This window comes from Solanum dulcamara, chromosome 11, assembly GCF_947179165.1.
Source record: "Solanum dulcamara chromosome 11, daSolDulc1.2, whole genome shotgun sequence".
Lineage (NCBI taxonomy): Eukaryota > Viridiplantae > Streptophyta > Magnoliopsida > Solanales > Solanaceae > Solanum > Solanum dulcamara.
In genome coordinates, this window is record NC_077247.1 from 62,833,659 (window position 1) to 62,859,466 (window position 25,808).

At 36.0% G+C, this 25,808-nt stretch overlaps 5 protein-coding genes across 6 annotated transcripts; 4 read left to right on the top strand and 1 right to left on the bottom strand.

Annotated features, from left to right (window-relative positions):
* Window positions 1-132: 132 nt before the first annotated feature.
* On the top strand, window positions 133-3,462 carry LOC129873408 (ACT domain-containing protein ACR6). Its single transcript, XM_055948499.1, has 7 exons — window positions 133-345; window positions 582-627; window positions 752-866; window positions 942-1,009; window positions 1,691-2,299; window positions 2,485-2,589; window positions 2,677-3,462. The coding sequence occupies exons 1-7, from the start codon at window positions 299-301 to the stop codon at window positions 3,016-3,018; spliced, it is 1,332 nt and encodes a 443-aa protein (XP_055804474.1). The 5' UTR covers window positions 133-298; the 3' UTR covers window positions 3,019-3,462.
* A 484-nt stretch (window positions 3,463-3,946) lies between these two features.
* On the top strand, window positions 3,947-6,466 carry LOC129873407 (pentatricopeptide repeat-containing protein At5g14080). The gene is made up of 2 exons (XM_055948498.1): window positions 3,947-5,695; window positions 5,820-6,466. The coding sequence occupies exons 1-2, from the start codon at window positions 4,042-4,044 to the stop codon at window positions 6,086-6,088; spliced, it is 1,923 nt and encodes a 640-aa protein (XP_055804473.1). The 5' UTR covers window positions 3,947-4,041; the 3' UTR covers window positions 6,089-6,466.
* Window positions 6,467-6,730: 264 nt separating this feature from the next.
* Window positions 6,731-14,228, top strand: LOC129875009 (actin-related protein 2). The gene is made up of 15 exons (XM_055950433.1): window positions 6,731-6,973; window positions 7,971-8,081; window positions 8,522-8,656; window positions 8,798-8,869; window positions 8,966-9,044; window positions 9,673-9,722; window positions 10,034-10,137; window positions 10,243-10,311; window positions 10,386-10,449; window positions 10,560-10,628; window positions 11,373-11,456; window positions 11,563-11,621; window positions 12,643-12,709; window positions 13,076-13,159; window positions 13,858-14,228. Exons 1-15 carry the CDS (start codon window positions 6,932-6,934, stop codon window positions 13,936-13,938), a joined length of 1,170 nt encoding a protein of 389 aa, XP_055806408.1. The 5' UTR covers window positions 6,731-6,931; the 3' UTR covers window positions 13,939-14,228.
* Window positions 14,229-14,763: 535 nt separating this feature from the next.
* Window positions 14,764-16,335, bottom strand: LOC129875010 (pollen allergen Che a 1). Of its 2 annotated transcripts, none has more exons than XM_055950435.1 (3): window positions 16,201-16,335; window positions 15,757-15,937; window positions 14,764-15,377 (listed from the first exon to the last, which is right to left on the bottom strand). In XM_055950435.1, the coding sequence occupies exons 2-3, from the start codon at window positions 15,929-15,931 to the stop codon at window positions 15,037-15,039; spliced, it is 516 nt and encodes a 171-aa protein (XP_055806410.1). In that variant the 5' UTR covers window positions 15,932-15,937; window positions 16,201-16,335; the 3' UTR covers window positions 14,764-15,036. The 2 variants fall into 2 exon arrangements, with proteins under 2 accessions (XP_055806410.1, XP_055806409.1); XM_055950434.1 differs by having other exon boundaries at window positions 15,757-15,942; window positions 16,201-16,327.
* Window positions 16,336-22,258: 5,923 nt separating this feature from the next.
* LOC129872798 (GRAS family protein RAM1-like) lies at window positions 22,259-25,041 on the top strand. Its single transcript, XM_055947680.1, has 2 exons — window positions 22,259-23,218; window positions 23,713-25,041. Exons 1-2 carry the CDS (start codon window positions 22,259-22,261, stop codon window positions 24,838-24,840), a joined length of 2,088 nt encoding a protein of 695 aa, XP_055803655.1. The 3' UTR covers window positions 24,841-25,041.
* Window positions 25,042-25,808: the final 767 nt, after the last annotated feature.

Consider the following 25,808-nt stretch of genomic DNA (forward strand, 5'->3'; position numbering starts at 1 on the left):
AATAATATTTTAAAAAAATAAATTAATACTTTTTATCTTTATTGTTAATTAATAAAATGAATGGGAGGGAGTTCTAACTAGTAAGTAGAATAAAGTGTCAATAGTGGTGCGGCGTGTTGTTTGATAAAAATCCGAAATATGGGTGCCTTTTCCACTCATTAAAGCGTCACTTTAATCTCTGGAAAGATTATAGTATGAGCTTTTGCCTTACTTCCACAGACATTGGAGACTCATTCTACTTTTAACCCTTTCTTCTCTCATATCTTCATCATTCATCCCACTATTCTTCTTTCAAGACATGGATGACGAGTATGCTAAGCTTATCAGGAGGATGAATCCTCCCAGGTACTTCTCTCTCACAATTTCCTCCACCCAGATAATCTTGATAGCGGCCCATCAATTCACACCATCTAATTTAATTAATTTCTTTCTTCTGTTGTGTTTTGGTTGCTTCTTCTTCTTGTCAAGTTCTACCTTCCCCTGTCCGTGAATTGATTTTGGACTCGAAAACTGATCAAATAGTTAGGGTATATGAGAAGAAAGATCCTCTTTTTTCTTTAACCCCTGTTTTTTTGCTACAGAGTGGTGATTGACAATGACTCTTGTGAGGATGCAACCATTATACAGGTATACCCGTTCCCCCACCTTAGCCCCTTTTTTTGTGTCAAGTCCTAGCCATCCGGTTCATGTTAAAGATTTCACTTTCTGTGCCCCAAGTATTTATGTTATGCTTAACCTCAAACTTGTGCAGGTTGACAGCGTCAACAAGCATGGGATTCTTCTTCAAGTTGTACAGGTTCTGACGGATTTAAACCTTGTTATCACGAAAGCATACATTTCCTCTGATGGGGGATGGTTTATGGACGGTAAGCTCTTCTTATTTACCCAAGATCAAGAAATTCCATACTTGCCACTAATTATTCTCTTTATTATTTCTTCAGTGTTTAATGTGATTGATCAAATTGGAAATAAAGTTAGAGATGAAGAAATCATCAGCTATATTCAAAAGGTATTTCATATTAAGGGCCTTTCTTCCTTGGACAATTTTCATCGCCATATAGTACTATGGTCTATCAGCAACACAATCTTTAATTTTTTTTTATGGGAATGGGATGGACAAAGTTATTCCATGGATTGCTATTTCCTATGTGATTAGTTATTCCACCATACACCATATATATGGGATAACTTATCCCATCGTTGTAGTACAAATGGTGGAAAAATAATTCCGGGACTAACTGATACCCCTTACCAAACGCAAAATAAAATAATTCAGCATTTTATCCTGGGACTCCTTACTATAGTTTGGTAGAATGTATAAGAATAGTATGGAATGTTGTGTATTATTAATTCTGAGATTAATAATACTGAGGCTAGTTATGCTGAGATTATTTCTAATACACGGTTTGGTTTGGTGTATTAAGGGGATTAACCATGCTTATCCACGTATTAATAATCCTTGTTAATACCATGGCTTGTTATGTATTTGTATTACACCCTATAATTTTGAATATGATGTATTACTAATACATGTATATTAGTTATACGTAGGTTGAAAATTCTTCCAAACAAAAGATTAAGTAATACCATGACTAATACCTGCATTATTTTCTCTAATACATCCTACTAAACAACCCTGTACAGTTTTCTTTGCGTGGATCCTAAATTCTTTCAATTTCTTGTTACGCAGACTCTTGAAAATGATGAGGTTCTGTTACCCTCTATAAGGGGAACTATCGGCTTGATGCCTTCCGAAGAGCACACGTCCATTGAACTTAGTGGGACAGACAGACCTGGCCTATTGTCTGAAGTATGCGCTGTTCTTTCTGACCTTCACTGTAATGTGGTGAACGCTGCAATCTGGACCCATAATGCTAGGGCTGCAGCTGTGGTTCATGTTGTGGACGATGTTACAGATTGTGCAATTGAAGACCCAAAACGCCTTGCTACAATCAAGAAACTTCTTCGCAACGTCCTCAAGGGAAACAATGATTTGAAGACTGCAAAGATGACACTTTCACCTCCTGGGTTTACACATAGGGAGAGAAGATTACACCAGATAATGTTTGATGATAGGGACTATGTAAAAGTTAGGAGGACAGAACAGGGCAACATTGAGGATTTGAAGTCCGGGCCTTGTATAACTGTTTATTATTGCAGTGAAAAGGATTACACTGTGATTACTATGAGGTCAAGGGATCGACCTAAGCTGTTGTTTGATATTGTCTGCACTCTGACTGACATGCAGTATGTGGTCTTTCATGGAGTTGTTCACACAGGAAAGAAGGAAGCTTATCAGGTAATGTTAGTTTCTATGTGGACAGTCCTGATGGTCTTTCTACCGTGACTGATTCAAGATAAGCTTAGTTCAATTGACGTAGTGAACTAGTTTTGGTTTGTGATGGAATATTGGCTAACAGTTACTTTCTATATTTCTGCTGCTTTGATTGTCTAATATCAATCTTAATTATTGGCCTGCTGCAGGAATTCTACATTCGACATCTTGATGGGCTTCCAATAAGCTCAGAGGCTGAGCGAGAACGTGTGATTCTGTGCCTTGAAGCAGCTATTGAGAGAAGAACCTTTGAGGTAAAGTGCTTGAGTCCAAGACAATAAGATTTTAGTTTCCAAAGCTTTCTCTAGCACAAGTCACTAATATATGCTAGCTTTCTGCAGGGTTTGGAGCTAGAATTGTGTACAGAAGATCGGCTGGGACTACTATCAGATATCACTAGGATATTCAGGGAAAATAGTTTGCGTATTAAAAGAGCAGAAATCTCAACAGAAGGGGGGAAGGCAAAAGATATCTTTTATGTCACAGATGTGACCGGGAATCCAGTTGAGCAAAAGACAGTTGACTCAATTCGTGAGCTAGTTGGCCCAGATATACTGCATGTTAAGTGGAGTCCTTGTCATTCAGCAAAGCTACCTGAAGAAGGAACAATTAGCTACCTCTTTGGGAATCTCTTCAAAGTTCGAACCCTCCAAAGTCTAAAGCTGATCGGATCCTACACTTAAGTGGTTGCCTGTAAGACTGGAAAACTTTGTAGATACGTCAGACATACCACTCACAGCATGCAGATTTCAAATAACATAAAGTGTAGATAGATATCATACGCATTGGTGAAAAACTCTTTAGTTATATGTAAATAATAACCATTAGATAGTTAGACCATATAGTGGTGATTTAGTATCAAGAGATATAGAAGAAACTCTTAAACATCAGTAGTAGCAGATATTGCCAGGGCTCATCTGTATATACATGGATGTGTGATATAAGTGGCATGCGCACATATACTCTGGACAGTGTTCACTCAGAAAAAAGGAAGAACCAAACTGTATAATAGAATATAACTTTTACAGATATTTATACTGTAAAGAAAACAAAACATGTCGAAGGTTTAGTGTGATATTTTGGCAAGTGTGGGTTTAAATCAAAATGAAAACTTGTCTTGGCTAAAAGCTCCACTTGGTTTCCTCAGTCCCTTCTCCTAACGTTTCTTTTTTTTGCATATAGTCTGCGATGCTAATGCATTCTTTACTACAAGCAGCATGCGTTCGTAATTTTTTTTCAAATGAATTCAACTATAGAACTTGGGAGTTGTTACGCCTTCTACTTTAGTACTGGCGCATGAAGTTTGCCTCAGCGAGATCAACTCTTCTGCGTCTGTCATTGGTTCTACTTTGTAGCAGCATACTGAAAATTGTACCACTCCCTTTGTCTCAAAAAGATTTGTCTTGATTTGCGAATATGACAGTTAAAACTATTTAATGTTTAGTGTAAATTCGGACATAGAATCTTTAATTTTTTCAAAATAAAATTTAGATATTTAAAAATTACATAAAAATTACTATATCAATTTGGAAAAAATATGATAAAAGAAAAATATTCTTTTATTGTGCAAATAGTAGCTAAAACAATCTTTTGGGACAGGAGGGAGTAACAAGTTTATGATTATTTAGGTCTTCTAACAATTAGTCAATTACTATAAGTTTAAAACATGAAAAGACAAAAGTGTTGGAGAAAACAGACCTTATAAAATGATGAAGCGATCTGTGGGGGAGTTTGCAAGTGTAATAAGCGGAGCTCTCATCCACGCATCAAAGCAAAGAAGCCAAACATGGACTCCAGCTTTAGAGCAAACGTTGTATCGCCTCGGATGCCGGGAATCACTCAGCCCGACACTCGTCGCCCGAGTCGTCGATCCTTTTCTTGTGCATCACCATTCTCTTGCACTTGGTTTCTTCAACTGGGCCTCTCAGCAACCTGGATTCTCTCACGACTCCTCCACTTACCATTCCATTCTCAAGTCTCTCTGCATTACTCGCCAGTTCAACACCCTTGATAAGCTCTTTAAGCAAGTAAAAGCCCAGAAAATCCGCCTCCATCCTTCTCTTTATCGCTCTGTCATTGCTTCCCAGATCATTGGTAAGAAATCCAATTTGGCATTTTCTATTTTCAGTGAGGTTCCTTCTTTGGCATCAGAGATTGGATCCCAAACTTGTAATTCACTTCTTGCTGCTTTGTCGTCGGAAGGGAACTATAAATGTGCTTTTCAGGTGTTCGGCGAAATGAATCACAGAGGTGTTCGGTTGAACACTCTTGGTTTTGGTGTGTTCCTGTGGAGATTCTGTGGATTTAATGGGTTGGAAAAGACTTTGAGTTTGTTAGATGAGGTTAGGAAGATTGATTTTGCGGGAATTAATGGATCTGTTCTTGCAGTTCTAATCGTGCAGGGGTTATGTTCCGAGTCTAGGATAGCAGAAGCTGTTTCTGCTTTTGATGAATTGAGGATGAGGGAATGTAAACCTGATTTTATTGCTTATAGTATTGTTGCCGAAGCATTGGGGAATATGCGAAACGTAGTTGATAAAGATTTGGTTTTGAAGAAGAAGAGAAAACTAGGGGTGGCACCAAGGAATAATGATTATAAAGAGTTCCTCTTTGATTTGATTTCGGAGAGGCTGATTTCCGAAGCTAAAGATTTGGGCAAAGTAATTGCGTCTGGTAACTTTCCAATGGATGACGATTTGCTCAATGCTTTGATAGGATCAGTTTCAGCCATTGATCCTTTACTCGCCATCTTTTTCTTGAACTTCATGCTAGATAGAGAAAGGTCCCCTAATCTTGTTACTTTGACAAGTTTAAGTGCAAACCTTTGTAAGCATGGAAAGGTTGATGAATTGCTTGAAGTTTTTCAAAAATTGTCTTCTAGAAACTATTTTAGTGACACACATAGCTATAATATTATGGTTTCATTTTTATGTAAGCCTGGCAAAGTGAGAGAAGCTTACGAAGTTCTCCGTGAGATGAGAAGAAAAGGTGCAGTTCCTGATATACAATCTTACAATCTCTTGCTGGAAGCTTGCTGTAGAGAAGATCTACTGCGACCAGCAAAACGGCTGTGGGATGAGATGTTCACAAATGGGTGCCCTGGTAATTTAGAGACTTATAATATTCTTATTCAGAAGTGTTCGGAAGACGGTGAAATTGAAGATGCTTGTAGGCTTTTCCATGATATGATTGAGAAAGGAGTAGTACCTGATGCTATTACATACACTTCAGTCCTTAAAGGACTTTGTCAAGCAAAAGATCTCAAAATGTCTCTTGAAGTCTTCAGCAAATGTGCTATGCAGGATCAAACCCTTGCACGTTCCGTCTTGTGTACATTCATCCTCAGCCTCTGCAAGGAAGGTATTACGTACTCCATATTTGTGATAAATGGAGTTTTACTTCTGATTTATATTAACTGCAAAAGTAGTTCTATGTTGGGTTGAATCTCTCTGTTTTGCTAAGTTTTTTTACGTTACAATTGCAGGTTATTTGGTTCCTGCAATGGAGTTACTTCGTGACCAAAGCACTGATATTGCATTTTTGGACCCCCATCTGATCTTTCTCAATTTTTTAGCTGATGCTGAAGAGATAAGTTTGGCTGTTGAACATTTGAAGTGGATTCAAGGCAAATCCCCTTTGATGCATCAAGCACTCAGCAATGAAATATTGGCATCAATATCATCTTCTTCAAAACCAGATCCAATTTTCAAGTTATTTCAAGTGATGCAAGAAAACCGTCTCACTTTGTACTAATGAGTTGGGGAAAGAAATGGCTTGTAGATGACATACCACATGTTTGTACATTCAGAACACTCTATATATTGGTCTTCTCCATATGCTTAATGCAGGAAACAAGAGACACATTAAGATACAAAACAAGGAAGTTTTCCTTTTTTTCTCTTTTGTGAAAGAAAATAATTTTGAATTTATTCGCAAGTAAACTGCTTTCCAATCATGCTTGAGGGACCATTTATGATTTGCTCAACATCAATTATTTTTAACATCTATTTTATAAGATGTTTGCAAAGATGATTATTGAATCAAGAACATGTATGAGAAATTAGGAATGATTATCTTCCATTTTTTTTCCATGGCTATGGGAATCGGGAACAAAATCCATATTTGCATAGAAGGGAGAATTTTTGTCTAGTTTAAGGTTTTCAACTCTTAAATAATTGATTAAATAAAAAAGTATATTAATAGGGATAAATTCGTCAAACTATTATTTTTTCACATTAAGAATACATAAGTTAAAAGAATTATTACAAAAAATTAAAATAAGGGAGATAACTGTAATATTATAAATCACTAGGGAGGTAAGTGTTATTAAGATAAACCTAGGAGGAGGTTTATGAAATTAATCCAATTTATAATAAACACAGTTAAATTGATTGATTATGCAAGAAACTTCACCAAAGAAAGAGGTAAAAACTGATAAATTACAAAATGAAAAATGTTTTTTAACTTCCGCTAACCGGAGCTAGTCCATGGTCATTACCAACTAAAAGCTTCGATCTTTGCTGAATCTGCAAGCCAAAAAATCTCAAAGTTGAAGGAAAGTGGAGTCCATGATTGATCCAGCTAAGTAGCTACAAGATGGATAATCGAAACGTTGTCGTTTGCGACAACGGCACTGGGGTATTCTCTCTGTTCTCTCTTTTGAATTGGTGTTGCAGAGTTTTAATCCGCTGATACTGGAAATTTTATCTGAAGTTTTCCGCAATTGTCAGACGAAATTGATTTTTAACAAGGTTTTAATACCTGAAATTTTACTTAATAGATTCGTTGAATGTGAGTATATATACTTCCGAGAAGCAGCTAAAGACGCGCCCAAGAGTAGAAATTTCCCAATTGCTATGCTTAAATCACGATCTACTAACCAGAGTTGATGCCTTTTTTTCTTTGTGAAGATTACACTATCCCTGTTGTAATAGATTTTTCATTTTTTTTCTAGATTAAGTCTGTCAACTATGCATAAATCAGAAACTAATTGGGTGTAGTAGTCCTCTATATCTATTTTTCTAGGCGGACACATTTCATTCCGGCAATTTAAAGTACAGTTTTGATTTATCAAAAGAAAAAAATGTCTGGCATGATCACTTTACTTCATTGAGCTTGTACTTATGCAGCTATACTGCTATTTATTTTGTATAATGATTGTGTGAGATGAATTTGAATGGAGAAACATGGTCAATGATTCATATAGCCGTCTCTAACTGGTTTGGAGTTCAGGTGAAATTGTTGTAGCTACTTTTGGTTTTATTTCTTTTTTAGAACTACTCATTCCTGAAAACCAAATCTCAGTCAGTCAGTTTTCCTTCACAAGATTCAAGCTTTGACTTCAATTTCTGGTTATGAAGATCATCATCCTAATGACTCAAGCATGATGCTATTCCTTTCCTAGTGGAACCTGCTTTTCAGTTTTATGAAATGAGAGACTGTTTTGTACCGAGTATTTGCTTAAACATAACTAATGATTCTAATTTCTATCTATTGTCTTTCTTTTTGTTTGTTTTTCTTCTTTAGCATTTTCTTTTGGGGCCAGTCATGGTGATACATTTTTTGAACTATTTTAATGTCTAAATGTCTAGTAAAATGGTGTGTCAATCCTCAATGTTTTGATGAACTAATGCAGTATGTCAAGTGTGGCTTTGCGGGTGAGAATTTTCCCACATCTGTATTTCCTTGTGTTGTGGGGAGGCCAATGCTAAGATATGAAGAATCCCTTATGGAACAAGACTTGAAGGTAAACATCTCTCACTTTATTCTTACCCTACGATGAAAATGTGAGGTTTCTCTTGCATTTGTAGAAAACTTGGAAGTTCTTCTTAGAGAAATAAAATTTGGGTTGAAATTTCATTAGTTCAACAGTTGCTTGCTAAACTCGATGTTATAGCTACTTCTTGTGAAATGAAGTCTTAGCTTTATTTTGGTTCCGATACACCTCAGGATTGTTAGAGTTCTGCTTACGTAGTATACTCCTGTATTCTTTGTTTAAACTTCTAGCTTGTAACTAGGACATTGGGTATCTTCCTGCCATCTCCTTTTTCCTTATGTCCTCTTATATACTCTGCTCTCTTTTATTCTCATATCCTTCTATTATATATATTGCTATCTAACTGTTCATAACTAAGCGTACTCACAGACTTGTTGACGAATGTTTAACTATTTACATTCTTCCTCTAGGATATTATTGTGGGAGATGATTGCTTAAAGTTGCGCCATCAGTTGGATATATCCTATCCCGTCAACAATGGAATTGTGCAAAACTGGGATGATATGGGGAATGTGTGGGACCATGCATTTTTCAACGAACTGAAGGTAGCTTTCTCTACTGCTAACTTCCCTGTGAAAATTTCTAATTGGTTTAAACTTTTGCGTGTTAATTTTTCCTTGAAATGCTTATTGAATGACAAGTTCATGATTAACTGATAACGCTTTCCTTTCATTCTGCTGTTGAAGATAGATCCAACAGAATGCAAAATTCTGCTGACAGATCCACCTCTCAATCCATCTAAAAATCGTGAACAGATGGTTTGTGTTAATGTTTTTTCTTTTTCGAAAAATGCATTCCCTCTTTGTACTGCTTCAATGATTCTTAACTTATACTCAAATTTACTTGAATTACAGGTAGAAACCATGTTTGAGAAGTACAACTTTGCTGGTGTCTTCATCCAAATTCAAGCTGTTCTAACATTGTATGCTCAAGGTACCATTATACATGCATGAGTTCTTGGGACATAAATAGTTTCAATTATCTGCAAGAAGGACCTTAGATATGAGAGTTTGGAGGTCGTGAATTAGGGTAGAAGGTTAGTTGGTAGTTGAGAGTTCTCTTGCTTCCCTGCGGGATAGGCTTGGTGGTCATACTTGGACCTTCCTTCTTACCAGTAGTATTAGTGCTATTATCGTAGTTTCTTGTTCTTCAGTTTTGGCTATCACTGGTGTTTTTTGTGCTCTGATTGTTACATTGTTTCGTTGTCGTTACTGTTCTTTCTCCAGTTTGTTGTTTAATGCTTTTCATTTCGCATTATTTCGTTGTTGTTATTGCTCCCAAATCTGTATTCCCTGTTCTCAAACTATTTGGCATGCTTGATTTGAGCTTAGATTCTACCGGAAACCTCCCTGTCTCTACGAGGTAGGGGTTCCCTCCCAAATATCACTTGTGGGATTACACTAGCTCTGTTGTTGTTGCTGCGAGAGGGACCATCATGAGTCTGGATATTGCAATTTTTTTGGCGGGTATTTGTTACAAGGGTGGGGTTAATTAGATATTTTGCTTCTACTTGGGCCCTGTATGGTGATGGATTTGCTCATCTTTGCTTCCAAATATGCAGGTTTGTTGACTGGGCTTGTCATCGACTCAGGTGATGGAGTTACACATGTTGTAAGTTTTTCCGTAAGCATAGCTGTTTCATGACCTGTAGTTGTCTCCGTTCAACATTGATTCAAAAGAGTAGGTTATTTCTTAAACAGTTTGAGGTAATCAAACTAGGAGTTGCTATTGCCAAACCTAAAACTATTATCCGGCATAGTCCATTGAGCTCCTTGTCTAATAAGATTGCTCCTCCAGGCTGGTCATAAAGGCAGTGTTTTATTCAGCCTTTTGTCCTTTTCATGGCACATGGTAAAACTTGCAGGTTCCCGTTGTCTAATATCTTTTCTTCAGTATGTTATTCAGAATTGTTTTTGATGCAGGTTCCCGTTGTTGATGGATACTCATTTCCTCACCTCACGAAAAGAATGAATGTAGCTGGACGGCATATAACGTCTTATATGGTTGATCTGCTACTTCGGAGAGGGTAATTGCCAACACATATTTGAAATAAACTATATAGGTTCATTCATGCTATATTTGATTATTTTAAACCATTACTGGAGTTCTGATGGTAAGTTAATATCTGAAGGTATGCAATGAATAGAAGTGCCGATTTTGAGACTGTCAGGGATATTAAAGAAAAGCTCTGCTACATTAGGTGAAATTGCTTGCATCATAAATTAATTCCTTTACTACTTCTTCTGGCGAGTAATGGTATTTTCTTTACTGTAGTTATGATTACAAGAGAGAATATCAGTTGGGGCTTGAAACTACAATTCTTGTTAAGAATTATACTGTGAGTAGGCTCCAGCCATAATAAGCTTTTAATTGGAAGTAAAGATTCTTTTTTTCCCCATGAGAAACTGGGTCATTCAGTGACTCATTAATTCCGTTGTTTTTTAACAGCTTCCAGATGGGAGGGTTCTTAAAGTTGGCACAGAGAGGTTCCAGGCACCTGAGGCTCTTTTTACTCCAGTGAGCATGCATTCCCATTTTTATTTTCCTCTTTCAAAAATCAAGAACTTATCTTTTTCATGAAAATGCACCGGATTTGCTTTCCTCATAGTGGGGAAGACGAAAGGCAGTTGCTGTTTTCTCATAAAGCAAGCTAATCCTGTAATCCCATATAACACCAGATGTCGATGTGACACTTGTTATCTAATACAATGACCATCTTTTGTCTTACAGCTTCTTAAATTTGGTGGTTCTTTTGCTGTTTAAACACTATTTTCACCTCTCAACCACCCAATAGAGAAGCAATAGAGTGTTATAATTAAAAAATGGAAAGCATAAAAGAAGAAGAAGAAGAAGAAGATGATGATGATGAATAGGCCATTAACTCGACATTAATTTCAACTAGTAGTCAATTAAATTACTTTTTATAAAAGTTAATTACTTCAATTTCTCTTCAAACCAATTTGTTTCAGATAGAGTGTCAATTAAGTCCTTGTGAAAATTGAAGCAAGAACACATTGTCTGAACTGCATGGTTTGAAATGTTACTATATGCTTCTCCAAACTTCTAATTTATGGTTTGATGTATGTGAAAGGAAGCTAAATTAAAATATTATTCCACGCTTCTCCAAAATTCTAATTGATGGATTGATGTATGTGAAAGGAAGCTAGATTAAAATAATAGTTTACGCTTCTCCAAAATTTCTAATTGATGGGTTGATGTATGTGGAAGGAAGCTAAGTGTCACTTTTGCTATCCATTTCAGGATCTTATTGATGTTGAAGGTGATGGCATGGCTGACATGGTATTTCGTTGCATCCAGGAGATGGATATTGACAACAGGATGATGGTGCTTCAATTTTGAAATTTCTTCTGTATTCTTTGCCATAGTGTTGTCATTTGCCATCCATGTTATGTTTAATGTAATGATCATCACTTCAAATTTTTTCTTGCAGCTCTACCAACATATTGTTTTGAGTGGCGGAAGTACTATGTATCCTGGCTTACCTAGTCGGTAACTTACTCAAAACACTCTTCCTTATTATAAAGCTTTGAAAACATAGAGCTGAGTAGTGCAATTGTGCATAGTTAATTCTAAATGCCACATAATTGTCACACTCTTCTAGGAAGTATTAACTAGTGTGACAGCTTGCTTTGACTTTATGAACCAAAGTATATCCTTGAATTTTTTTTCTCATGACTAATGTTTGATCAATCTAGCAGAGAATTTGAACTGTATAGCTTTTATTCTATAACTTTGATAACACTCCTTTATTGTGGGAATAACTCTAATTCACCTCCTTGCGGAATTTGAATTTTTTGATTCCCTCTTGTAGTATCAAAATTTGCTAATCCCTCCTCTTAGTCCTGGTAGCAGTCAGCTTTAGTATCTCTGACTGATGACTTGTTCCTCATAGATGCTCTATTTTTTACCTGCTCATAAGAACCCTTCTGAAATGTATGAAGGTGTATCTAAAAAAATGCATATTAATATTCTCCACACTCCATCGTTAACATTGAATCCTCGCGTCCACCCTCTCTGTCACAAACTTCTTTCTTGCTAGACGCTTCTCTTGATAATGGTCTGGTTCATGGGAAATGCTATTATTCATAAGCCTCATCTCCAAGAGAACAAAATTTAAGACATATTTTCTATTTGTTTCTGATGGTTTTTTAATAAAGAAATTAAGAAAATAACAGAGAAAAAATACTGCAATGAGACCAAAGAGAATTATTTTATTTTGCTTTCTTGAACTCTACATTTATAAGAATGAAAAATGTAAAAAAGTAATGGTAAACTAGCTTAGAATATCTCTGCAAAATATCTTAATAAACTAATTACTAATAAATAGAAAAAACTAGCTAACCAACTATTAACTTGGACTTATTCAAAAACTAGGCAGTAAAGTAAAGTTACTGCAGTTTAAAAGCATAATTCTAACAGTTTCTATACCTCAGAAGTTCATGCCAAATTTCAAAACTAAACATGGATACATAAATAACAGCTACCTTTCCTTCTTTTCAAACATTGACAGCCTTGAGAAAGAAATTTTGGACCGCTATCTTGATGTTGTTCTGAAGGGGAACAAAGATGGTTTGAAGGTACTGTTTGACTCTTATTTGTTCTTTTCACTATTTCTTGAGGTTTTTGGTTAGTGGATCAGGTTTATGCAACTAAGTAGCAGTTATTCGAAGAGTCTAACCCACAAACCACCATTAAATACCTCAATCTCACTGGTACCTGCAGCTTATGATAGTTTCTTCTCTATATGAAGTCAAGTCAATCAAGAGATGGAGATAAGAAAGTAATTGGAAAAGGACGAGCAGTATTTAGCATATCTAGGAAGTTGGACTACATTGACTACAAGCATATTGTCTTTTACTCTTCTATGCATTTCTTGGCTTCCTTAACGTAGTTGAAATTTTTTCTCTTTTTGAAAATTTTATGTTACATGTTTTCTGCAATAGAAATTGCGCTTACGAATAGAAGATCCACCAAGAAGAAAGCATATGGTGTATCTCGGAGGTGCAGTTCTGGCTGGAATTATGAAGGTATGGTGGTATCTGTTTCCTCTCTGTAGCCCCATCTCTGATCCTTCCCTGATCATGCATATAAAAGAGTATTTATTCCCAGGAGAAATAAAAAGAAAGCTAATCTCTTAGGATACATCCTTTTCTAATCTGTGCACTTTCCCATAATTTTCTAGATTTGAATATTCTATTTCCATCCTCTATTGAAGTGGTTGTGGCATATCTTGGATTATACTGTTTTGATATGATTCGGGACCGTGCAATCATCAACTTCAGGCACAAGGAAATTTGTGTTTTGCGTCGACTCCAGTCCGTCTCTTTTTCTCATCCTTCCTCTGCAATTGACCAAATCATCTGTGAGTGAGAAATGTTCCTGTGGCTGAATGCAACTGAATTTTAAAAATCCACTTATTAGAGCAAGTTAAAGAATTTTTTGCCGTAACTTAAATGTTTTATATCATGCTGAAATCATAGTAGCTGGTGTATTTCCATGTTTAAATGACTCTTGCTGTTCTATTCTTCTAGTCAGGATGCTCATTATTCACCTAGAAAAAAAAATCATTTTTGCCATTCTTCCTCTCGAGCATTACTATGTTTCTTTCATTGTGCCAAAAAGGAAAAGGATTGCAACAAATCAATGTGCACCCTAATTGAAGAACATACAATTTGAAAGCAACAGTATGATGTTAGCAGAAATAATAATTGAATGATTTCTGCAGGATGCCCCTGAGTTTTGGATCAATCGACAAGATTATTTAGAAGAGGGAGTTGCATGCCTAAGCAAGTGTGGTCAGGCATGATTTTTACATGTCCATCGCTTTTTTAAGCTTTTGCTATCTTTTCAAAGAAAAGCTCGGAAATGTACAGATAAAGACGTGCTGGAAATGACTCATTAGCATTCAAAAAGAAGCTCTTGTACTGTATTTTACTCAAAAATTCCCAAAGAGACAGGATATGTCATAGTTGAATGTTTTTATAACTGTATCTGCGGTTGATCTTAGTCGAGCAGGATTCTTTTAAGGCTTGAATTTGTACAGTCGATATTGAAGTTAAAGATTGCTAATTGGAAGTGCTTCCCATTCCTTGTCGACTCCTTTTGTGAAGTTTTATCAAATGTGTGCTGAAACATAAGCAGTTTATTGCGTAAACTGGTGCAGGCAAAAGAGGCTGTGAACTAATTCTCGCAAATGTATTACAGCTTGAGGTACATTTCATGTTTGTTGACTTTCTATGCCGATATTGACTTTATATTCCTTGTCTATCCACCCCCGTGGTTGAAAATGGCTTATGCATCTTAAGGTTTGAATTTGCGATGAAATTGCTGAAGAAATTATTCATGATATTAGATGGAATTAAAATTGGAAAAGTGTCTTGTAACAATGAGTCAAAGAAATCGTTATGCCATGCCTAAGCTTGTTATTTTTGTTTTCTCTTATTGCAGTTGATCTAGGCGTAGTATTATTTTCAGTAGTTGCATCTAGTAAAAAACTTTTATCTTAATAGCAGCTAGCTAGCATCTGTGCTGTGCTGTGCTGTGCTGTTCGAATCAAGTGATCAGAGTATAGAATTGTCATTTCACTAAAAGGTAAAATGAGATTCTTATGTCCAAAGAGCTACACGACACAAATTTGAACCTTCTTCCTTTCTTTTCCATCAAGGACATCACAGATTAATTAACCAGCTAACAACAGCAGGACATTAGTTCCTCTGGTCAAAAACAAAAACATCAGGACTTGGTGCCTGTTTCTAATACATATCCTTGTATTTAACAGCATGGTGTGATGCAAGCTTTTGATTACTGGAAATAAAAGGGACATGAATTATACATATTATTCCCTATAAATGGGAAATGAGAGAAAGAGAAGACATATTAAAAGGGAAATTAGATAGGTGGGGATCTAATTTCCACATAGAGCAACATTTCTCTTAGAAGGTCTGAAATTCAAAGCAATGAGACTATAGATGCACATGTTTGCTTGTTTAGATTTGATGGTAATCTCATCAGTAGTGGTTCTTGTAGAGCCAGGTACATTACAGGAAGAAGATGAGCTTCCAATAAGGCTAGCCCTGCAGGAATTGCCCACTTCTTTCTCTGCAGCACACTCTATTCCATCCACAGAAGGTATCTCCAACCTGTAAACTCCATATTTGTTGGTAGTTCTGTTCACTGACACTGATACCAGCTCCGCGGTCCTTCTCGCCATTGCCTTGAAAGTGCACTCTATTTTCACTTCCACACCTGTTCAGCCATTTATCCAATATCCATCAATTGCAATGCATTTACCAATTAATCAACCCATTATTTTAGTAACCCGCCCAAGTTTTAATGGGTGTCGATTATGACCCATTTGTCGACTTTCCCCCAAAGGATTGAACCCAGATGACCCATCAGACTATTTAATCAAACAGGTCAAAATTCAACTCAAACCCGAATATCAAGATTGGGAATCATGTAAATTTGGAAGAACTTAAAGCTCTTACTGATTTGAGCCGCTCAACCTGTTCATTTACCAACTCCAGTCTATAGGACTATTTTAGATAGCTTTAGGCAAAAGATGAAAGATGTTATGGATTTGTGTATAATTTGCCCAAAGACTTGTAAGGAAGAGAGAGTGTACCTGGCATGAAGTAGCTGTGCCTGGAGAAGGAATTATTGGAGCAAATGTCACAGTAAACCATACCCATGACAGTAATCTGAGGATTAACCACTTTTCTTGCTGACGAAAGACTCAACCACAAGAAGCAGCATGAAACCACCAACAGGACAAGTGGTGTAGTAGTAGTAGTAGTCATGGTAAACTGAGCTGAGACTTAAAAGAGTTCAGATAAAAACAACTACTTATATGTAAATCAAGCAGCTAAGTGATTGATTGTATTACGTTAAGCAAACACACAAAAAAGACTAGCTAATATGGTTGAAGAATTGTATGTTTTTTTTTTAGAAAAAAAAAAGAAGAAGAAAAGAAGAAAAGATGTGAGCTAGAGTGTGTGTATGGATAATAAGTGATGACAGAAATGAAAAAAAGAGATCAAAGTTAGAAAGAGGGAGACAGGGATCGAACCTTATGGCTAGTCAGAAATCACAAACAAACAAATCATGTGAACTCTCTTTGTAGTTTTGTAAGGGTGGATGTGTAGGAAAGAGAGTATAGTAGGAAATAGACAAATTCATTACATAGTGCTCCCTTTTCCTTTCATTTTCATACGTGTTTGTAATTTATGATGGTCATCCCTAATCTATATAAATAAATTACTGGTAGCTGCTTCTTGAAGTTGCTACTATTTATTATTTGACCTAACCCCAAGGAGCGAGTCACGGACTTCCCATCGACTCTCCCCATATCTGTTATAAATCTCGTCTGGGCATAGAGAAGGATTGAGAATCATGTGATCATAAGAGGCAAAGAATTAACCCAACCATAACTTCTCACATTTATTGTAAGTTTCACTTGTCACTCTCTTTTCATTTAATTTTGCGGATACATATATTGTTCTACTTCCATTTTATTATATACTCTGTTTTCCATTGCCTGCACTTAGTTTATTATGTCTAAATAATGAATGAATATAGAAGCGGGCCAAACATTTTTCAATATTGCAATGAATTTATTACTTGTATTTTAACCATGTTTAACGCAATCAAGCTTGTCGTGAGATTACAAACTTGTAGCACGTAATTTCGCCGGGTAGCTTATTGCACATCGCTATTTAAAGAGCAATCACTGGCCGGTTAAGGGTTATTCTCTTTTTCTCCAGCGTTTCCATTTTGGGGTTTAAAATCTTTTTGAATTACTATGTTACAAGCAATATCACATTGTAAGAGAATACAAGTTTAACCTCAAGTGAGTTAAGTCATATATAGCCTGAACTTCATACAAATATGGTTCAAGTATAGTTATATATGGTCTGAACATCATGCAAAATGGTTGAAGCTGCCTGCTTCAAAATTGTCTGTAGTTAGACTTTGATAAACTTAGCGCATGTTTGAACTTCAAAATGTCACACTTGAAGTCAATGAAAAAGTGGCTAAAGTTGCAAAAATTTAGGACCTCCGTCTATGACTTAAATGGGATCTTCAAATCGGTTTCTTATACTAGAGTCCACTCCCATTTCCCAGTCTAATGTAAGACTACGTTATTGGGCTTAGTTACAACTAGATTTGTCGAATGAGCAAGTGTAGATTAAATTGAATCTGAATGGATTAAAATGATTTAAATAATTAAGTTAATAAATATGCAGGTCATTTAATCTGTTGAAAAGTTATTTGGACGGAGATTGACTGATTTAAGATGGACCCAACAACGAGTTAGTTATAACTCAACTCGCTCAACTCTTATCAAATTTTAATTCATGGTTTGTTAGCTTATAATTTGTTTATTTACCAAACAAATTAACTAAGTTTGTATTCTTTACTAACATATCAAACAAACAAAATGAAATCTTCTCAATATTTCTCATCGATTAATATTTGGATTACATATTTAGCAAAAATTAACCCCACTTTTAGATAGTTAGGTTGAATGAGCGAGTTAAATAAGTTGAGCTACTTAATAAATAGATTGGGCAAATCATGAATTTACATTACCACCCAAAATAGAGGGAAAAAAAGTAGTAGATACAATGATTTTTTTCTTTTTGGGGGACCATCTCACATGGGAGGAAAAATAATTGGAGGCAAAACATGATTTCGTTTTAGTTTTTCTGGCACGTCTTTATGTGTATGTACAATATAATTCAGGACTCCACAATATTTTTGATATCTTGCAAATCTATGGTACCATGCGTAGATTGGGAGTATATATTCATTCATGGCTTATCTTTTATTATTAGTTTGATATAGTTACCGGATCAATACATTTGTATAGTAGATTAGCAGTGTAAATATTTATTATATATTTGAAATTAAAAAAGAAAAAAGAGATAAAAGCCCAAACTATGAAAATAGTTAATTGCAAATGGGCCACACTCATTATGCCCTTTATCGCTTGTTGTGTATTTTAGCGCCGATCAGAATGTTGGAGATTTCTTTTCGTTAGGGATTCGCTTAACACCAGCTTTTCATACACGTAATTATATAAAGCGAGAGTAACTAAATATATTAATTTACTCTCCCTTAATTTTTTTGGTTATATATATGACAAATGACAATGCAGAAATGAGTCATGATGACACAAGCTGGCCTTTAGCATTTTGTAAACAAATTGGGTCGTAAGTTTCAGATTGCTATTTCAATCCCTTTTTTCCCTTAAAAGTTGGGGTCTGTGGGGTTGATCAGTATTCTAATAGAACATGCTTACAAAGTTCCAAAGAATGTAGAGATAGTAATACTAGCTAGCTATATAATACTACTGTACTATTTTATTAAAAGGCGCAAGAACAGAAGGGACTAATTCAACAAGAAGATTTCGTAACCAATGTGCCAATCATGTATGGCTCAATAGCAAAAAGCTCATAGAGGACAGATCTAGCATAATTCATATAGTTTATATATATTTGGTGCAAATGCATGAGCACATTCCACTCGTCTTCTTAATTTATGTCTGCCTGCTAATTGTAGTATTAACAATGAATTAATTAATGTGCGAATCATTTACTCATGTCGATCGTTTCTCTGAATTTCTCATTGATCCTACTGTTTCTCTTCTACATGTCATAAATAAAATTATACTCTTACTTCTTTTATTAAAGCAATAAATTAAGTGGTAAAATATTTTAGAAAGCTCAAAATGAGTTGATAACTATTTTTTCTTTTTCTTAATACAGTATAAAAATCTTATATGATGTATTTAGTATTTACTATACAAATATTCAATATTATATGGATTTCACACGTACATCTCTCAAAACAAATATTAAATACTTAAACATATTCATCGTTTTCTTTTAAATATAAACAAGACAAAAGTAGTAAATATCTCCATGACGAGGTCATGTTTCTGGGGTGAGAACCAAAGACCTTTCTTGTGGTTATATGTATAATTATTATTACACGTGACCCTAACTTTCTTGCCGCTAGCTGTATATATTTGTAAACTAGTGTTTCTATGATGGCAAAAGTTAGTTACATTGTAGAAAAATTTTAATATAGGAGGAAAATAGGAAACCTTGGAAAAGGGATTACTGATTATCTGGGAAAAGTTAATAAGTTGGTAGTATGACAACTAATATATTTAGAAATTCGAAGTAGTATATATTGGAATTATGCTATACTCCCTCCCTTTCTATTTGTGACCTATTAAGGAAACAATGATTGATATAGTGAGTTTATCATTTTATCTCTATTAATTGATAGAGTTTTAAACATATTTACTCACTAGATTTTTCAAAAATATTAACTCAATGTTAATAAATTGAGGGTATAATAGGAAGAAAAAAATTATCCTTTTTTGATTTGTCAAAATTGACAAGTAAAAAGGGAAATCAAATTAGTTTTTGACAAGTAAATAGGAATGGTGAAAATAATAAGTTGCCATTGTGAAAATTTTAACAGTGGATAAAATTAGCTGATCGAGGAGTGCCATAGATAAAAATTATGCAGTAATAAATAAGGTAGGGTAAACTTTAATTTGTGGGAGGCCGACTTTATTATGAGGGAGAAAAAGACAAGGGCAACCATCCTCGGCCAAATCCAAGGCATATATAAGCGACGCAACATGAGACGATGGGTGTGTCAATTTCTACTATTTGTCTCCACCACTTCTTTTTTTTCTTCTGCTACGGCTAGTATTCACATATATTCGAATATCGTTAATTGTTGATTACACTAATTTTAAATCATATTTAAATTTATTCGACTTTTAATTAAAGGAAGAGAAAGTTTCACAAAATTCTTGGAGTCGTTTTTAAATTTCCTTCATTTACCTCGCTACTTCCTCTATCACTCTCAGTTTCCCTCATAAACATTTATCTTGGATAACGACCTACCGCCCCTTTCTTGGCTAACAATTGTCATTTTTTTTAATGTTTAATTCCTACCTTTTTTAATTTCCTTCGTAATTCTTAGTAATTTTACGTATATATTCGGCTACTTAGTTTTTGGCTCAACAGCCGAACTCTTCTCTTTCAATATCATGAAAGATTTTCCCGAAGCAGCTTTATGCCATCTTTCTTTTAAATAATTCTGCATTCATTTTCAAGAAGAGAATTGGTAACACTCAACGGCAAACCTAATAACTCCTAAAGTTAGCACGAACAACCAAATATTACATTTCTACTTGTCATATAAATATTGAGACATATAATGCAACAATTAAGTGATTAAAAGTGAGCTCCGCTGGTTTTACTTTGATAAAATACATGGCGTCACATAATTCAACATGATATTAGAGTCACTCTATGTTATACAATAATGTTTATGCTCCAGATATCTAATCCTAGGCACATGCCGGGATATTATCATGTCCCATGTTACTTGATTAATTAGGAAATGAAATATTGTTGTTTCTTTATATGTTCATGTCCCATCTCTCATGAGTTTTAGTGTTTGATGTTGAAATAAGCTCTAGCTCCATTTTCTTAACAACCACAATAATACTAACCCTTTTATTCTTTCAAAAAAATAAAAAAATGAGAGAAGGGGACGCATAGTAGACACTAAACAGCGTAGTAATCATCTATCATATGGATGATTTAGAATATATTCTTCCCAAAGACGTATATATGTGAGAGTGCAAAACCTTGGAGTTTGTACCTCCATATCCCGGATCATACAAAAGTGGTCTGTTTTTTGTATTTATGTATTTTTGACGTTATTGTTGTGCAATTTTAATAATAAGAACAAATTCAAGACCTGTGCAGTTTCATTCTGCTCAAATGAAGGGCAAACGTTAGCACTAGACTTTAGTTCATGAAGATCATGTAGATGCTACTGCAAAAGAAAAAAAAATCTTCTTACCAAGGAGAAAATCTAATTAAATGTGTTGAAAGTCTTTTCTCCCTTCGAAAGCACAAGAAACACACACAAAAAAAAGATTCTTTTATCATTAGAACAACTATATTAGAATTGATAATTGATAGTAATAATCTTGTGCTGAAACTGTGGTCTGACATTAATAGTTCAATGTTGAATGAAAAAGAAATAAGGATGCATGGAACAACAACAAAAATAATTCTTTTCCATATGCGTTGTACAAATAGGGACTACAAAACTAGGGTAGGTGAAACCGTATGTTGCGGGTAGATACGCTTGGAAAAGAATTTGATACAATATTGATACAATTTTATGTTCTGTGCATTAATAGTGTAAAAATATATACATTATGAAGTAAAGTTGAGAAAAAATCTTTAACATTTGTAATTTAAACTCATTAGTAATCATTCTATTCACTATGCTTAGAGAAGTGTTGAGAAAATTGGTGGATTTGTTAAATGTGGAAAAGTATTGATAAGCTGGGAAAGTAGCTCATTGTTAACTTAGAAAGTAGCATTGCGTTTATCTAATATCCCTTTCATTCCGCTTCGACCAATCCCCTCTTGCGGATTTCACTATACTCGCATTATTTTATTCTCTATTTCGAATCTTCTTTTTTATTCAAAAATTCCCAACTATGCTCTCTTTTGCCATCGTCAGCTGGGCCGGCCCAGTCCGGGCCCCACTCCACGAAACTTCGTACAACTGGACCTTATGCATTCCGTGGGCACCCACCAAAAAATACGTTTTAAGTAAAGAACAACACATAAAATAAAATGAAGTGGAATGGACCAACCAAGTAATCGAAAATTTTAGTAAAAGTATAAAAGGTATAATTCCAAATCCCATTTTCAGGAGGAGAGAAGTCGATAAAATTCACTAACTCCCAAACATGCGAAATGAAAAAGTTTTCCCTAAAATGCTACAGTCTGGACAAGCTGACGAATGCCCTTTTCCAATTAAAAAAAGATATGAGTGTGGACCACAAGCTCACTTATAAAAACCTCTTTTCTTTTCCTTTGAGTCTGATTTTCAAATCAAATCCCTTTTTCTGTATCTGTGAACATCATATCATAACCATTTCTAATTAATCTCCTTGGTAATTAATTATATAGTACATCAAATCATAATTAATAATAAAGGTTGATTCATCGGACTGCAAAAAGCAGGGGTAGTGAATGAGTGTGATGAACAATACTTTGTGTGGGAGCATGGGGAGTTTAAAGAATGACATAAAAAGTGAGGTTGGAAGCTTAAAGAGTGAAATAGGAAGTTTCAAGAGCGAGAATTCTTACAGCAAGCTGCTTCCAGAGGACTCTCTTGCTTCTTCCGAATCCAAGAAAGTGACCTCCGACTTTGAACTCAATTGTAGCAGCTTAACACCTACCAGTCTCACTTTCCCTGCAAAATTTGAAGGGGGCGATGATGTTGAAATCCAATCTCCTGATAACTCAATTTGGGAGTCATTCTTTGCAGATCAGCTGGAAGGAGATTTCATGATATCTTCCCCCATCAGAAACCTTCCCTCGCCTCAACATGCTTCCAGTTTCACTACTACTACTCGTAACAATAACTACAACGTATACACGCATCATCAGGGAATTCATGGGCAGAGCATGATGATGTGCTCCCCGCCTCGCTCTCCCCTGGGACCTAATAATTACAACTCCAGTAATAAAGGCAAGGGACTCAGCCCGCTCCAAAAAGTTTTCAACTCTCCTAATAACCAGTTCATGCAAATTGAGAGCTTTAACCTGCCAGCTCTTGAGAGTTTCTTGGATGATGATTATGACAAGGAGGATTTGGCATCCTCATATTCCACCCTCAAAGTTTCTGATGGTGGTGTAGCAGGATCCTCTTCCGAGTCGTTTGATGCTCTGTCGGTAATTCCTGATTTTTTGGAGTGCCTGGCGTTGCCAAATTCATCTTCCAATACGTCAGGTAGCTTTATGGGATCATTACTCAGCAACACATCTGCCGGCCAAGTACTTAACCAAGACGATGAGATTTTCCAGACAGGGTCTATCGCTCCTTTGTCACAACAGCTACATCAAGAACGGCAGCACGACAAGCAACAAAAACAAAGACCAACATATGCTCAACTACCATCAACACAACAACAATGTACGCAAATTATCAATCACAACTTGGTTGTTGCTGCACCTGATCAGGTATACTTTTATCGATAATTTTCTAGTTCTTTCTTAAATCTAACGCAACGACACTTATCAAAGGGTTTACTACAATGCCTGTGAAACCGCATCTTCTAGTGCTCATGCAAATATATAAAAAATTACTGTCTTTTCCAATGCTTCTGTTTTATTGTTGAATCTTCCTGTTTCACAACAATTGTTGTAGATCTCTTTAAATGCATTATAATAAGAAACCAAGCAAGTCAAGCTTAAATTGCAACATGTCTACAGTGAATTATAATGGCGGGCTTATCACCATGCAATTTATCCCTCTTTGTATGGACAAAAGTTTATTATATATGAAAGGAAACAAGTCCTTGACATTCCACAGAATTGGACTCTTTGAATCAGCTACACTGGACAAACATAAACTATTGTTCATGTGAAGACGTTTCGCTAGACAGCAACAGTTTAATATAATTTTCTACATAGGTGGCATTATATGCTAAAGAAATGTTAATTAAATTGGGCAGGTGCAGGAACAGGATAGTGGCTTACAACTGGTGCACCTTCTCCTTGCTTGTGCGGAAGCAGTCTCCAAAGAGGACTACATGTTGGCAAGAAGATATCTCCACCACCTGAATCGAGTAGTCACCCCAATCGGCGACTCCATGCAACGCGTGGCTTCTTGCTTCACCGAAGCTCTTGCTGCTAGACTTGCAGCAACTCTAGCCACTAAACCCAGCACCTCTGCCCCTAAACCTTTCAACCCTTTTCCTCCTAATTCCCTCGAAATCCTCAAAATCTATCAGATTCTTTACCAAGCCTGCCCTTATGTCAAATTCGCTCACTTCACAGCTAATCAAGCCATATTTGAAGCATTCGAAGCCGAGGAGCGCGTTCATGTTATCGATTTAGATATCCTTCAAGGTTATCAGTGGCCGGCTTTTATGCAGGCCTTAGCAGCCCGACCCGGCGGTGCTCCATTCCTTCGTATCACAGGAGTCGGGCCGTCTCCTGAAGCTGTCAGGGAAACAGGCCGATGTTTGACAGAACTGGCCCACTCCCTTCATGTTCCCTTCGAATTTCACCCGGTGGGTGAGCAACTTGAGGATTTGAAACCACACATGTTCAACAGAAGGATCGGTGAGGCTCTGGCGGTGAATTCGGTGAATAGGCTCCATCGAGTCCCAGGCAATTGTATTGGAAATTTACTGGCAATGATCAGAGACCAAGCCCCGAATATAGTAACGATCGTGGAGCAAGAGGCGAGCCATAACGGACCGTATTTCCTGGGGCGGTTCCTAGAGGCGCTGCACTACTATTCAGCGATATTTGATTCCCTGGACGCGACATTTCCAGGGGATTCATCACAGAGGGCAAAATTGGAACAGTACATATTCGGACCGGAGATAATGAATATAGTATCGTGCGAGGGAATGGAGAGAGTGGTGCGTCACGAGAGGTTGGAAAAGTGGAGGAGGGTGATGGAAGGAAAAGGTTTCAAAGGAGTGGCATTGAGTGCAAACGCAGTGACACAGTCCAAAATATTACTGGGTCTCTACTCCTGTGATGGTTATAAATTGACAGAGGACAATGGTTGCTTGCTTTTGGGATGGCAAGATAGGGCCATTCTTGCTGCCTCTGCATGGCGATGCTGATTTCTCTAATTCTATTTACTTGTTACGTATGTCTTTAGTTTTCTCAATATTTGTTTCTCTTTCGGAGTGAGATTGCTTTTAATTTGTTAAGCACGTCACAGAAATGCCCAAGAGGAAAACGTAATGAAACAGAATTATCAAAAGTTCTAGATAATTTTTTCCTAGAAAAATGGATTAGGTCAACATTAATTTATTCATGTACCATGCAATTCTTATTAAAGTCAAATCATTCCTTTTAATATTGTTTTAATACGTACAAGACCAACCATAGCTTAAATTGCTCCCCAATATGTGACACGTGTCAGTTATCTAATGATGTACCGGACGCAACTAAGGATGCCTTGCTGCTTAAAGTAATTTTGGTCAAACAGATCGGTAGTCCTTAAATTGGCACCAACTTTTACTTAGACACTTAAACTAGGAGATGTTTATTTTAGACACCTAATGTAAGGGTCTGATGTGTCATTTTGACACTTTATAAATAATCTAAAATTGGAGTCTAGAGCGTGTATTACACTTTCCTCCGCATAGATTAGTTGACCAATTATATCCTGCCAACACTACGCCTGACGTGTCATATATATATCAAAAATAAATATCAAATAATGACTTTTGAATAGAAAAAAAATGACCAATAATTTGATGACACATGGCTTTTTTTATCCAAATAATAATTTTTTAAAAAAATAAAAATTAACAACTATTAACTCCCACCCCCACACCCTATCAATGGTCTTCCAACACCACTCACCCCTTCGTCGTCTTCTCCAACCTCACCCACCCTCAACACCAACACCAACCCCACCCCCACACCTAATGCAAGGGTCTGATGTGTCATTTTGATACTTTTTACACAGCTGGCACCTCGCGTGTTTTTCACCTACCTAAGGCGCGTAGAACATAAAAGATTTTCAAGACTCATCAACTCGTTACCTTACCCTTCTCTCTCGTTTCTCGTTTCTCGTTTC

Bases quoted from the DNA above. Each gene is read 5' to 3' on its own strand.
- LOC129872798 (XM_055947680.1), top strand. From the start codon at position 22,259: ATGGGGAGTTTAAAGAATGACATAAAAAGTGAGGTTGGAAGCTTAAAG. The intron at 23,219-23,712 runs GTATACTTTTAT...TAAATTGGGCAG, and splicing joins TTGTTGCTGCACCTGATCAG to GTGCAGGAACAGGATAGTGG.
- LOC129873408 (XM_055948499.1), top strand. From the start codon at position 299: ATGGATGACGAGTATGCTAAGCTTATCAGGAGGATGAATCCTCCCAG. The intron at 346-581 runs GTACTTCTCTCT...TTTTTGCTACAG, and splicing joins AGGAGGATGAATCCTCCCAG to AGTGGTGATTGACAATGACT. The intron at 628-751 runs GTATACCCGTTC...AAACTTGTGCAG, and splicing joins AGGATGCAACCATTATACAG to GTTGACAGCGTCAACAAGCA.
- LOC129875010 (XM_055950435.1), bottom strand. From the start codon at position 15,931: ATGACTACTACTACTACTACACCACTTGTCCTGTTGGTGGTTTCATGC. The intron at 15,378-15,756 runs GTACACTCTCTC...ATGGCTGAACAG, and splicing joins GCACAGCTACTTCATGCCAG to GTGTGGAAGTGAAAATAGAG.
- LOC129873407 (XM_055948498.1), top strand. From the start codon at position 4,042: ATGATGAAGCGATCTGTGGGGGAGTTTGCAAGTGTAATAAGCGGAGCT. The intron at 5,696-5,819 runs GTATTACGTACT...TTACAATTGCAG, and splicing joins CCTCAGCCTCTGCAAGGAAG to GTTATTTGGTTCCTGCAATG.
- LOC129875009 (XM_055950433.1), top strand. From the start codon at position 6,932: ATGGATAATCGAAACGTTGTCGTTTGCGACAACGGCACTGGG. The intron at 6,974-7,970 runs GTATTCTCTCTG...GAACTAATGCAG, and splicing joins TTTGCGACAACGGCACTGGG to TATGTCAAGTGTGGCTTTGC. The intron at 12,710-13,075 runs GTACTGTTTGAC...TTTCTGCAATAG, and splicing joins GGAACAAAGATGGTTTGAAG to AAATTGCGCTTACGAATAGA.